We start from the raw sequence: 11,941 nt of genomic DNA, 5'->3' as shown, positions 1-11,941 counted from the left end.
TGTTTTTACAAAGCTGTATGACTTTATATTTTCTGTGGAACATAAAAGATTTAGCTAGGCTATAAATCGAAAAATATCAGTGTTGATTTGAACATGATTGTGGATGAACTATCACTTTGAGAATGTAACTGCCCGTCATTGTGCGTAGTGAAGCACACATTAAACTGGCAGGAACACATTATGATCATAAACAATTAAAAGCGTTCTTAGTTTGGGTGTGAGGCATGGTCATGCTCTTCTTTATGAAACAACATTTCAAATGGGCCCATTGTCGCATTAACTATGTGAATTTGCTTGTTACTTCTGCTGCTGATATGACCCTTATTTGCCTGCTCTGCAAGCATAAAACTTATGTAGACCTTACGGAAGGACATTTAGATCACTAATCTAACTTCCATGTAAATCCGAGAGAGAGAGAGCTGTCAACAAAAGCAAATTACTGAGAAAAGTTTAAGACTGCCTGAAATTATAGTTCAAATCAGTCAATGTCAGTCTAAACTATTATTCTATACTATTCTATTATTAGTCTATATTACCTGGAGAAAGCATTCATTTCAATAGTAGTTGCTTGTTTAGTTCAGAGGCTAGTTAGATCAAATGTTTAGACTAGTCTTGCAAGTTAGTCATCACATTTTTTCTAATAATCTAGTTGTGTACATAGAACTTAAATTGGTCTAACATGGACTCGAAAAATTAAACAAATTACCCCTTGGCAAACAGTTGGTCACACTAGTTCTTAAGACATTGTCTTAACCGTCTAAGTTTATGCGACTGGCCCTAGAACACCATCAGAAATAGGAAATAATAACAATAATAATAATAATTCATTACATTTATAGTATGCGATTGGAATTCTGCCATCTATACAAATGGGCACTCAGTACTGGACACAAGTGTTTTTCCCTTGACCTGCAAATGATATGTGATTAATTCTGGAATCACATTACGACATCATGACAAATATGATTGGCTGATGACACCACCAGATCGCACACAGTCCCAAGCCACTTAAAAATAACTTAAAAAGAAGGTGTGGTATGTGATCAAGTTCAATTCTGTTTGAAGCTGCTCCGACAAGTAGCAACAATGGTAAAACATCTATATATAATAAAAAAAGAAAGAAAAATCCAGCTGTAATCAAGTGAACTCTGTCCTGGACGATCTATTTTAATAATTCAATAAATGGAATTTTACAAGCTGTGTTATGCAAATGGTGAACTGTGATGATTTAATAAGACCAATAATTGATCATTTACATCGAGCTGAATAGAAAATGAAATGATTTACATATTTATAGCTTTAAGGACAATCATAAAGCTTTATCTAAAAGTCTGTGCCTGAAATTCGCCAGTTAGAAAAACTTATTTGTATTGGGAAAATCCTATGTTAATCCTGTATTAACTTTCTGCTGGCTAAATAGAATAAATAAAGCATAGTTTTATGTGAGATCAACTCACATGGTTCAATAAAAGTTCAGTAAAAATACTAAAATAACCCAGTGGCCTTTGCTTTCTATTGCACATCATTGCATTCATGAAATTAGTATTCAACAATTTGATGCCTTATTCTATTTGTTTGGTGAAGATCCTTTAGTCGCCTGCTTCTTTACTTTCCAGGAGAAGAGCAACTATGCTTTGTTAAGGATGCAGAACGTTTCCTGGAAACGTTTGGCTGGTCTGACTGCCCGATCTTAGGTGCAATCAGCTGGACCTGCGGCAGTTTTGAGGGAGAGGTGGGACCGTTTGGTGCAGGGACTGTGCATGGGGGTCTTTGTGTTGATCTAACTGAAGCAACTCCTCCTGGGGACAATTTTTCAGGAGTTGGAGATGATGTAATGCTAGACTTATTCTGCCCCAGTGGTTTTCCAAATGGGTGTCTATGCATGCCAGCTTTAGGAGCTCGAAGCCCAAATGAACGACTGCTAGTGTCTGCTTTGCTGATGGGTAACTTAGTTAACCCTCCTCTCGCTTGAATAGGAATTCTGGATGATGCTTGATGTGGTTGCTAGGATGAAGAACAGAACATTAGTTAATGATATTTTTCTTAATCCAGTTTTCAAAACTAGTTTTGTGTTCTTGGTAGTACAGTAAGAAATTCTTACCTTCCTAACCAGACAGTCCAGCTTGGGTTTCACCTCTGGCAGGTTCTTGTTCATCTGATTTGTACAAATATGTTCCCCTTCTGGTTTCTCATCAATCAGAGCTGTCGGGTGAAATGTTTGCTTTCTATGCCTACTGTAAACATCATGACCAAGCTTATTCTCTTTAGATTTTCTATCATTTATAGTCTTTGGTTCTGTAGGCTCAGTTTTGCTCGTTTTTGTTTCTTTTCTCAGTGCAGCTCTTGGTCCTATGGGTTCAGAATTGTTCAGCTCTGTCTTCTGGGAGTCTGAATCCTCTAATATCAGCAGCTCAATGGTTTCAAACTGTTCTGGTACTTTCTCTTGAAGATTGTGCTCCTCAGATTTCCTCTTTAACACGGCTGGACTGACCTCATCATCCAGCAGTTTTAAATGCTCATTCACATGCTCTTCGGATTTTAGGTTGAGTGGATGATTTGATCCAGAATCTAAATCAGCCAATGGGTTTTGCAGTTCCTCGCTCTTAGGGAACTCTATGGACTTTGTTACCTTGGTCTTCTCTGGAATTACAGGAATTGCATCTGCTTTATCTTGCTGTATTGAGCTCCTAAATTCATTGTCTGTTGCCAACTGTGGGGTAGCATTCACTTCTGAAGGTTTGAGCATTAAATCTGGACTTTCCCCAGACTGAGAGTCATGTAGTGGCGGTTTAGCAGTAGTCTCAAATAACTGGACTGACTGTCCCTTACATATCAAATCTAGACTTACCTCAGGTTGTAAGTCCTGCAGTGGTGGTTTTGCAGTTTTCTCAGCTAACTTTACAGATTGTCCCTCACACTTTACATCTTGACTTACTTGAGACTCTAAGTCCTGCGGTTGTGGGTTTGAATCTTTCTCAGCTAACAGTACAGACTTTTCCTCACATAATAAATCCAGATCTTCATCAAGTTGTATGTCCTGTAGTGGCTCTTTCTCAGGTTGCTCACAGGCTAAATCTGAATTTACCTCAAGTTGTAAGTCTTGCATTGGCGCTTTTTCAACTTTCTCAGTGACCTCTACAGACGCTTCCTTTGACTGTATCTCTAAAACCTTCAGAGATTCACTTATCTCATGTTCTTGAGAAATGTTACTCATCGATTTGCTTTCTATCACTGGCTCTGACATAACTTCAGTCTCTTGTACTTGTCTGTGAACTTTCTCATCCAGTCGAGTTTGGGTATCATCTTCAGACTTTAAAACTGCCAGGTCAGTTGCCTTATCTAGTATTTGTTGAAATTCGGGCTGCTCCTGTCCAAAATGCATTTTAGGTTTATCATTTTCTTTTGTGTTCTTGCTGCTCAGCTCAGATAGTTTCTCAATTTCCAGGGCAGGCTTCGGTACTTGTAGTTGTTCATTCAAGCTTAATGTCTCTAGTGAGCTTGGTTTCACTTTATGATCAATACCATCAATCTCGGACTGCAAGCCCACTGTACCACTGCACTCAAAGTATTCCTCTGAAGTTGAAGAGAATCTGAAGCAACCATTAGGAATCTGTGAGAAACAGCAGGTTTCACTGTCTAATAGTTTACTATAATTAATTATGGTACCTTCATCTCTTTTTTGGGCAAAGGTGGTTTTGGAAGTTGCAGTTGTTGTTTTGAAGTCTGCAGAAAAGTAATTGAAAGCAATACTGCAAGATGTTTTTAAAAGTTTTGGAATAAACAAGATCTGTTTATTATCCAAATCTGTACTGTCTTGAGCTGGGGATGAATTTGAACAAGGAACTTCCTGCTCTTTGTCACTGTTTTTGATTGAATTATGCAAAGATTCTGGTGCATTTTCAGGCACAAAGACATCTCCTACAGTCCTAAAGTCAGCCACAGGGCTAAAACACTCATAGTATTCATCAGACAATGAAGAGATGCTGGAGCCAAAGTTAGACGTCTGTGTACCTTTCCAGCCATTTTGGTTTGTGTCTGGATTTGTATCGCTGTGGTCTTGAGTGGAAACATCATTTATGACTTGGTCATCTTGGCTTTGCTTAACAGAAGGAGTGTCTATGAGGGCAAATGAGTCATGGTGACTTTTGTTGGACATCGCTGATGATGATGATTTCAAGTCAAGATCCTCTGAGGTTTGGGCAGGACATTTCGGAGGTTGTAGAGTATCCAGAGCTTGCTTTGTATCTGCATCGTCTTGAGCGAAAGATGAAATTGTATTGGGAATGTCTTTTTCTGTATTAATGCTTTTGCTCTGCAAAGATATAGAGTCCAGCTCTTTTCCCATCACACATAGCTCCTCTTTATTTACTTTATTACAGGCAAGCACATGCACTGTTTCCGGCTCCAAAGGCGAGATAAGATTCTCACTGCGGCTGCTTCTTTGATGTTGATTTTGATCAAAATTCTTCTGCGCTTCACCTGATGTTTGTTTCTGAGCTGGAGCTTCAGGAGAACAGGAAGTTTGGGATATGGGTCCAGGACAAGCCCTCAGAGATAAAGACTCCTTTGCCTCATGAAAAGGATCCTTGAATCGGATGGCTTGAGACACTTCAAAGAGTTCTGAACGCATTAGGTGAGCTTGCAGTGGCTTGTTGGAGTCTCTTATGTTAATGAAACCAATGACATCACTCGGCGGGTCAGGATCGGGCCAGGTCGGCACATAATTGATCATGTTCGCCTTTTCCAGGTTGAGCAGTCCCGGGTGAACCGGTGACACCACTGGTGTCTCTTTCATTTGTTTGATGACTTCCGTCTGATTCTTGGAAGTGCTGTTCTTGGCACTTGTCTGGTCAGATGCAGGTCTGTTGGTAGTGAAAGCGCAGTTGGAGACAAGAGTGTATTTTGGGTTAATGAGCTTGAGTGCTGTGGTGGCTGACGGGAGTAGAGTGGGTACCACTTTAGGGAGGAACTCAGGTTCAGGCTCACTGCTCAGATTAATCTTGCTCAGACACACTCCATTAGACATCACGTACATGTCCTGAAACAATGAGTCAAATGTGTCGACTGCTTGGCCAGTGAGAACCGTGATGAGGTTTCTGTCCAGTCTAGAGGCAGACCATGTGAAACTGAAAGTAAAGAAAACATTTTGATTTGTAATAACTACTTTAATTAATGTATTTATTGATGTATGTACTAGAACCATAAATTAGGTTAGGTCTAATCTTGATAAACTGGGTTGCCCAGACTTACCTATATGACCCTGAGACTGCTTTGTCTCCATCAATAAACATGAACTTCTGGCTTTGGCTTCCACACACTCTCTTTGAGAATCGACTGAAAAATTCTGCCCCTCTGATGCAGCGCACTCTCAAGTTCTGATGGAAAAATGTTCAGCATGTTTGGTTGATGTGTGGATGGAAAAAAACATTCAAAACAAAAATAAATTCTCTCTCAGCAGCATATAACTTCAATTAATATATATATGAAAAAAGATAGTTGAGGTATACCTATGATGAAAATTACAGGCCTCTCTCATCTTTTTAAGTGGGAGAACTTGCACAATTGGTGGCTGACTAAATACTTTTTTGCCCCACTGTATATATATAATTTTTTTTTTACTACCTGGAGGAATGAGAGACCAATGAAATTTATCAACAGGGTTTTATGTGTACCAAAAGGGTTGACTGACAGGATTTATAACCCCAGATGACCTATTAGAGTCTGCAAATGCTTTTTATTTTTAAGACATATGCCAGTGAGCCTGACCAAAAGCGAGTGACTTGATTACATCAAAAAGCCTATTAGTATATGATCACATAAGAAAGTAAACACATCATATGTCATATATGTAATTTTTTAACATATATTTGACCCTGGACCATCATTTCTTATTAATATCAGTTGAAAACAGTGGTTTGCTTAATATTTTTGTGTGAACGTGATACATTTTGTTCAGGATTCTTTGATGAATAGAAACATCTAATATCTAACATTATAAATATCTTTACTCTCACTTTTGATATGTGACCCTGGACCACAAAACCAGTCATAAGGGTAAATTTTTCAAAATTGAGATCTACACATAAGCTTTCCATTGATGTATGGTTTGTTAGGATAGGACAATATTTGGTTGAGATACAACTATTTGAAAATCTGGAAAAAAAATCTAAATATTGAGAAAATGGCCTTTAAAGTTGTCCAATTTAAGTTCTTAGCAATGCATATTACTAATCAAAGTAATATGAAAATCAAATTTTTTATATATTTACGGTAGGAAATTCACAAAATATCTTCATGGAACATGATCTTTACATAATATCCGAATGATTTTTGGCATACATTTTTTTTTTTATCATTTTGACCTATACAATGTATTTTTGGCTATTGCTACAAATATACCCCAGCGACTTAAGACTGGTTTTGTGCTCCAGGGTCTTATATGTGCATTGATGGTAATCTGAAATTACACTGAGCCTGTTGTGGTCATTGGTATTTATCACTATTCACACATCAGTACTGTATTTTCTTTTTGTGAGTGAACAGAACTGTTTACTATCCACCAAGTTTTTGTGGTGCCTTTAGGTCATAGACAGAAGTTATTATCTCTATTCAGGTCAAGTGATTTACATAAACATTTTTAAAACAGAACATCTAAATAGATTATAGTAAATGCACTTTTGTTAAAAAAAAAAAGGTATTCTGTTGTATATAAACACTAAATACATTTAATTTCTTTCTAACAGTTCCCTTACTATCACTGATATAGTTAGTTTCTATGTCATTTAAAAAATGTCATCAGCAGAAATCTGTTTCTGTCTCTAAACACAAGTGTCAAGAGTCATAAGTGCTCACTGTTGCCTCAGGCTGTTTGGAAAATTAGACTTTCTGATTCGGAGTACTGAACGTTCCAAAAGTTCTCTCTCAGTAAATTGCTCCTGTTCATTAAAATGCAGGCTTTTAATAATCTGATGTTTCTTTTCTGCTAATAACTCCTTAATAAATCATCTTAAATTGCAACTCGAATGAGTTTAAAGTATTAATTGTGGCATGCCTTGAGGTGTCCAGTGTGCATGCCTGCTTTCTCACACATTCTCAGGAAGTGCTTCACTCCGGTGGTCTCCAACATAATGTACACAGAAACTTTCCGTTTGTAGCTTGCATCCAGGAGATCTTTGAAGATGTCAATGTCTGTGAACAAGTCCATGACAATTGCAATAACCTGCAAAGGGACGGGTATTAATGAAAACACAAGAACTTGGTACAAACAATACTGTGTGATATCTGTTAAAAACATACTGATATTGATAATGCATGTAAATAAAACTGTGCACACAGAAAAAAAACCTGTCATCCTTGATAAACTAATTCCAAGTAACTAGAACAACAGATCTGGAAAAGTGCACGGGACACTGTGAGCACTATTCAAAAATACTCTTTTGGGTCGAAAAAAATTTTTTTCCCCCTTCATTTACAAATTATATTATCATCATAATAATTTGCATGAATCAAACAATTCATGGAATTTGAAAGTGTATTTTGCTTTAATGCAGCAGTATTCAACCTGTATGAAGTTTGTGTAAGCATGATTTAAAAAAAATATCAAAAAAGGATTTTGAGCCTCAGTGGAAGGAAGATCTGATTTTTTGTCAAGTCCACATGGTAATTTCCCATGACATTTAATTGACATTTTTCAATATCTGAAAACTTTCATTAGAATGTCAGTTTATTTTAATTATATGTATAATCTCGAAATTATAAATAGGGCCTATATGAATTGTTTTACAATTTTACTTTCTAATTCTAAAAGTCCAAAGTGCCAGCAGTGCCTAGCCCTACACTCTCAGAAAAAAAGGGTACAAAAGCTATCACTGGCGTGGTACTTTTTCAAAAAGTACTAACATGTACCTTTAAGGTATAAATATGTGTCCTTTAGGGGTAAATAAAGTACAAAGATGTACCTTTTGAAAGGTTACTGCCCCACAGTGACAACATTTTTGTACGTTTTTCTGAGAGTGTACAGCTCAGAGCTCTGACTGTTTTTTGAGCTTGAGAACACGTGTAGATCCCGACACTGGACTTTGGTCAGTGTCTTATTCACTGGAGGTGAGTCACAACAAAATAATAAAATCATAGTAATATATCACATTCGCAGTGTTGGAGAGTAACTGTAATCCGTTACAGTTACTGAGAAAAATGTGTAATTAAATTACAGTTACTTATGAAAATGTTAATGATTACAAAGGGGGTTACATCTGAATATTTCTTGAGTTAATACTTACTATTTCTTCTTTCTAACTCTGTATTTAACCTCAGAACGATCTCAGTAAAAGTAAAAAGAAGCGCTGCTGAAGTATGATTTTGTGGTGGCTGTGCTTTGAAATTAAATTATTAATCATAATTCAAGTTGAAGGATTTTGAAAGTCTGACAGTACTCAGTGTTGCTGTAAGGTTAACCCTGCCTGCTTTAAATGTTTGAAAATGATCAACAGTTGAAAACATTCCTTAGAAATTTAGAAAAGTAATCAGTTACATTATTGAATAAAGTAGGCCAATTGAAATAGTTACACTACTTAAAAGAGTCATTTGTAATCTGTAACCTATTACATTTCCAAAGTAACCTTCCCAACACTGCACATTCATCCCCTACCTTTTGTGCTTGGGAGATCATTTTTCTAACGACCTCTTTAATATGTGACTGCCCCTCATAAGGGGGCTGAGTGTACACTTGAGCTCGAGTGACTCCGCGGTAGGACGGCCGGTCAGGCCAGCAGATGTCCAGCTGTGGGATGGAGTGGTCTGAGCGGTCAGGCCAGTACTGAAGGGAAATCTCCTCCCCATCACTGTCCCCCAGCAGCAGCTCAGCGGTATGATCAGGGGAACCCGGGCTATACACCTCCACAGTGCTGAGGATCCTCTCAAGTTCAAGGTCCGAGAGAAAGCAGCGGATGTTGTGTGTTTTGATGTAGTCCTCATAAGCGTCCCGTCCCTCATGTATGAGTGTCTCCAGCGCCTGTCTCTGCTCCTCGCTGTAGAAGAACTCCGGCTTGGACTCGCTAGTGCGCAAGTTGATGTGATTGTCATCAAGACACTGAACCTGTGAAAGTGCCATTACTTGAACTCGGCGGTATTTTTTAACAGCATTTAAAATGTATTTGCGTATAATTGACAAGTTAGGCTACTTTAATTTAACCTACACAAAAAGGCACACGCGTACAGTGTAAGATCCGGTTCAGTCGCTTCTGCTCATCAGTTGATCCTGTCAAGAGTGTGTCCACGCACAGATGCAAGAGCAGGTAAACGTGCACACCTTAGTCACGTGACTCACTGTCAACCAATGGTAAGAGAAACTCACACTTTATGGCGTTATTCAACCTCAATTGTCTACTAGTCGCCATTTAGTAGTGGGAACGTTTTTACACCAGTTTGGACGACAAAGGAGAGGATATGTACGGTGACCGAGAAGTGCAAAACAAATCACAATTCTGAAAACAAAATAACAAATTACAAACGCAAATGCAAGTCTAAAAACAAAGTAACAATTCAGAAAGCAAAGTTTGGAGATGGTATTAAAGTAGCTCAGTTTAAATGTATTGTATGAATTGCCCTTACTATGGAATAAAAAATACAGAGTGTATATTTAGATTTAGTTAAATGCGCCTGTAAAACATCAGCTCCAGTGGCGCAGATAGATAAGCGCATGTTGTTGACTTTTTGACGCGACTGACCCGGGTTCGATCCCGCCTTTTGCCGAACTTTTTTTTTCTCCCTTTTCAAATCTCGTATCACATCGTAAAGGCATTTATTTTCAATAAAAATTAAGGAAATAATCAAAAAGTTGAAAATAAAGTATCAGGTAGGGTTAGGGTAGGTGTAGGGAGGGCTTTATTGTACCAATAAGGTGGCATCCATTTAATAATTAAAATTAAAATGATAATTTACACTCAATACGTTATTATTGCATACTGTTTTATAATGTACTACAATACTGAAGTGCAGATAATTGCCACTATTTGCAACAAGTAGTATACTTGATAGTAGAAATCCTGCTATTTTAACATAGTGTAAATAGATATTTGCCCTTAGTGTAAATAGCATATTGCTAAAAATACTGCTATTTTAACATAGTGTAAATAGAATCCATTGCTAATACGAGATTTGAAAAGGGAGGGAAAAAAAGTTCGGCAAAAGATGGGATCGAACCCGGGTTGATCGCGTAAAAATCCCGTATATTTTATTCCATAGTAAGGGCAATTCATACAATAAATTTATACTTGAGCTACTTTAATACCATCTCCGAACTTTCTACCACGACTCTACTGTTCTTCGGCTGGCTCTTCCTGTATACGGTGATTGACAGATGTCTCATCCAGTCAGCGGTGAGTAATCTCAAACCAATGGCGCTGTCTCAAACTATACCTACCTCTTCTGGTTTGTCTGATTTGTCGTTGTGTTTTCTGACTTGTTATAATGTTTTCTGAATTGTTGTTGTGTTTTCTGAATTGTTATTTTGTTTTTTAGACTTGCATTTGCGTTTATAATTTGTTATTTTGTTTTCAGAATTGTGATTTGTTTTGCACTTCTCGGCCACCGTAGATATGTCGTGCTAGACGTGTAAGTTTGTATTAGCCTACCCCCCCCTCCTACTGTTTTTCCAAAAGATAAAGTCAAGATACATTTTTATTGTTACTATGGACTACGTTGACAAGAGTGATGCAGAAGTTTTCATCATGAAGCTTACACTGATGATGTATCTGTGAGAAAACAAATTTCACAGTAAATTATCTAATCTTCAGCAGTAAGAAAAAAAAGTTTTAAAGCTTATTGTGCTGTAGAAAATCAGTTATAAGTGGTATGAGAAAAGTAGGCCTGTAGATAGGGAGCATGTGTTATTTAAGAAAAATATAGCTAATTATATTTTCAGAATGACAATATTTTTTTTCTCAATCAAAAAATATCTGGGGATAAAACACCTCAACGAACATGACTTAATTACTGTACACTCTCAGAAAAAAAGGTACAAAAGCTGTAACTGGGGCGGTACCTTTTCAAAAGGTACACTTTTGTACCTTTTAGGTACTAATATGTACACTTTAGGTACTTATATGTACCTTTAAGGTACCAATATTGACTGTTTAGGTACAACGGTGTGCCTTTTGAAAAGGTACCGCCCCAGTGACAGCTTTTGTACCTTTTTTTCTGAGAGTGACTATATGTTCTGATCATCAAATCCTTTGTTTTTCCATCAAATGTATTCTAACTAGTTGGTTAAATAAAAATATTTGAACTTTATATTTAAAAATGACCTCAAGTTAGCATCAGTTAGCTAGTTAGCAAGAATTTTGTTTTCTTTTGACTAAAAATGACCTGGCGGTGTTTCAGAAACAGCATTTTTTTCAGAGCTTACTGCTCACTGTTCTAAAATCTGTAGTTTTGAAACCATCAACGAAGTAGATATGAAACAGCTATTAAAAAATAATTAATAAAGAAAGTAATTTGTGTCTTTGGTATGTGCTAATTGTGATGTGTAAAAAATGTTTCTTAAAAGTTCCTAAAAAGGGCAAATTGGACAACATTGTAGTCTATATGTAGCAACTAACTTACATTTTTAAAAGAACAGCCAAAAAATAGTTTACACAATTGAGGTATGACTGTGTGTAATTTATGCTATAAAAAATATTAACGTAACCACAGATTTACTCATAAATAAATAAATAAATAAATAAAAAAGCAATATTCTAAAAATCTGGATAAAACCCATGGATAAAAAAACTCCCTTCTGAGTTTTTGGATTCAGTTTTACTTTGCAACACATCAGAATGTCAGATAATGGAGGTATGAAATATTCTGGAATGAGCTTGATCATTTTGTATAAACTTTAGTCATTTGCTGGCTTGACCCAACCATATTGCGCCCTAACTGAAGATGATTGGCATGTACACAC

The 11,941-nt window shown here is 36.9% G+C and overlaps 1 protein-coding gene across 1 annotated transcript; it reads right to left on the bottom strand.

The window, feature by feature from the left end:
• Nucleotides 1-1,341: 1,341 nt before the first annotated feature.
• Nucleotides 1,342-9,247, bottom strand: LOC107581794 (uncharacterized). Its single transcript, XM_016267444.1, has 5 exons — nt 8,648-9,247; nt 7,052-7,219; nt 5,251-5,375; nt 2,102-5,126; nt 1,342-2,004 (listed from the first exon to the last, which is right to left on the bottom strand). Exons 1-5 carry the CDS (start codon nt 9,107-9,109, stop codon nt 1,606-1,608), a joined length of 4,179 nt encoding a protein of 1,392 aa, XP_016122930.1. The 5' UTR covers nt 9,110-9,247; the 3' UTR covers nt 1,342-1,605.
• Between the last annotated feature and the right edge of the window lie 2,694 nt (nt 9,248-11,941).

Source organism: Sinocyclocheilus grahami, unplaced genomic scaffold (assembly GCF_001515645.1).
Source record: "Sinocyclocheilus grahami isolate Dianchi unplaced genomic scaffold, SAMN03320097.WGS_v1.1 scaffold37.1, whole genome shotgun sequence".
NCBI lineage: Eukaryota > Metazoa > Chordata > Actinopteri > Cypriniformes > Cyprinidae > Sinocyclocheilus > Sinocyclocheilus grahami.
The sequence above is the reverse complement of the archived record's forward strand: the minus strand, read 5'-3'. Positions and strand labels throughout refer to the sequence as shown.

Bases quoted from the DNA above. Each gene is read 5' to 3' on its own strand.
- LOC107581794 (XM_016267444.1), bottom strand. From the start codon at position 9,109: ATGGCACTTTCACAGGTTCAGTGTCTTGATGACAATCACATCAACTTG. The intron at 7,220-8,647 runs GTAGGGGATGAA...GTCCCTTTGCAG, and splicing joins TGATCTCCCAAGCACAAAAG to GTTATTGCAATTGTCATGGA. The intron at 5,127-5,250 runs GTAAGTCTGGGC...CTTTACTTTCAG, and splicing joins GCAGTCTCAGGGTCATATAG to TTTCACATGGTCTGCCTCTA.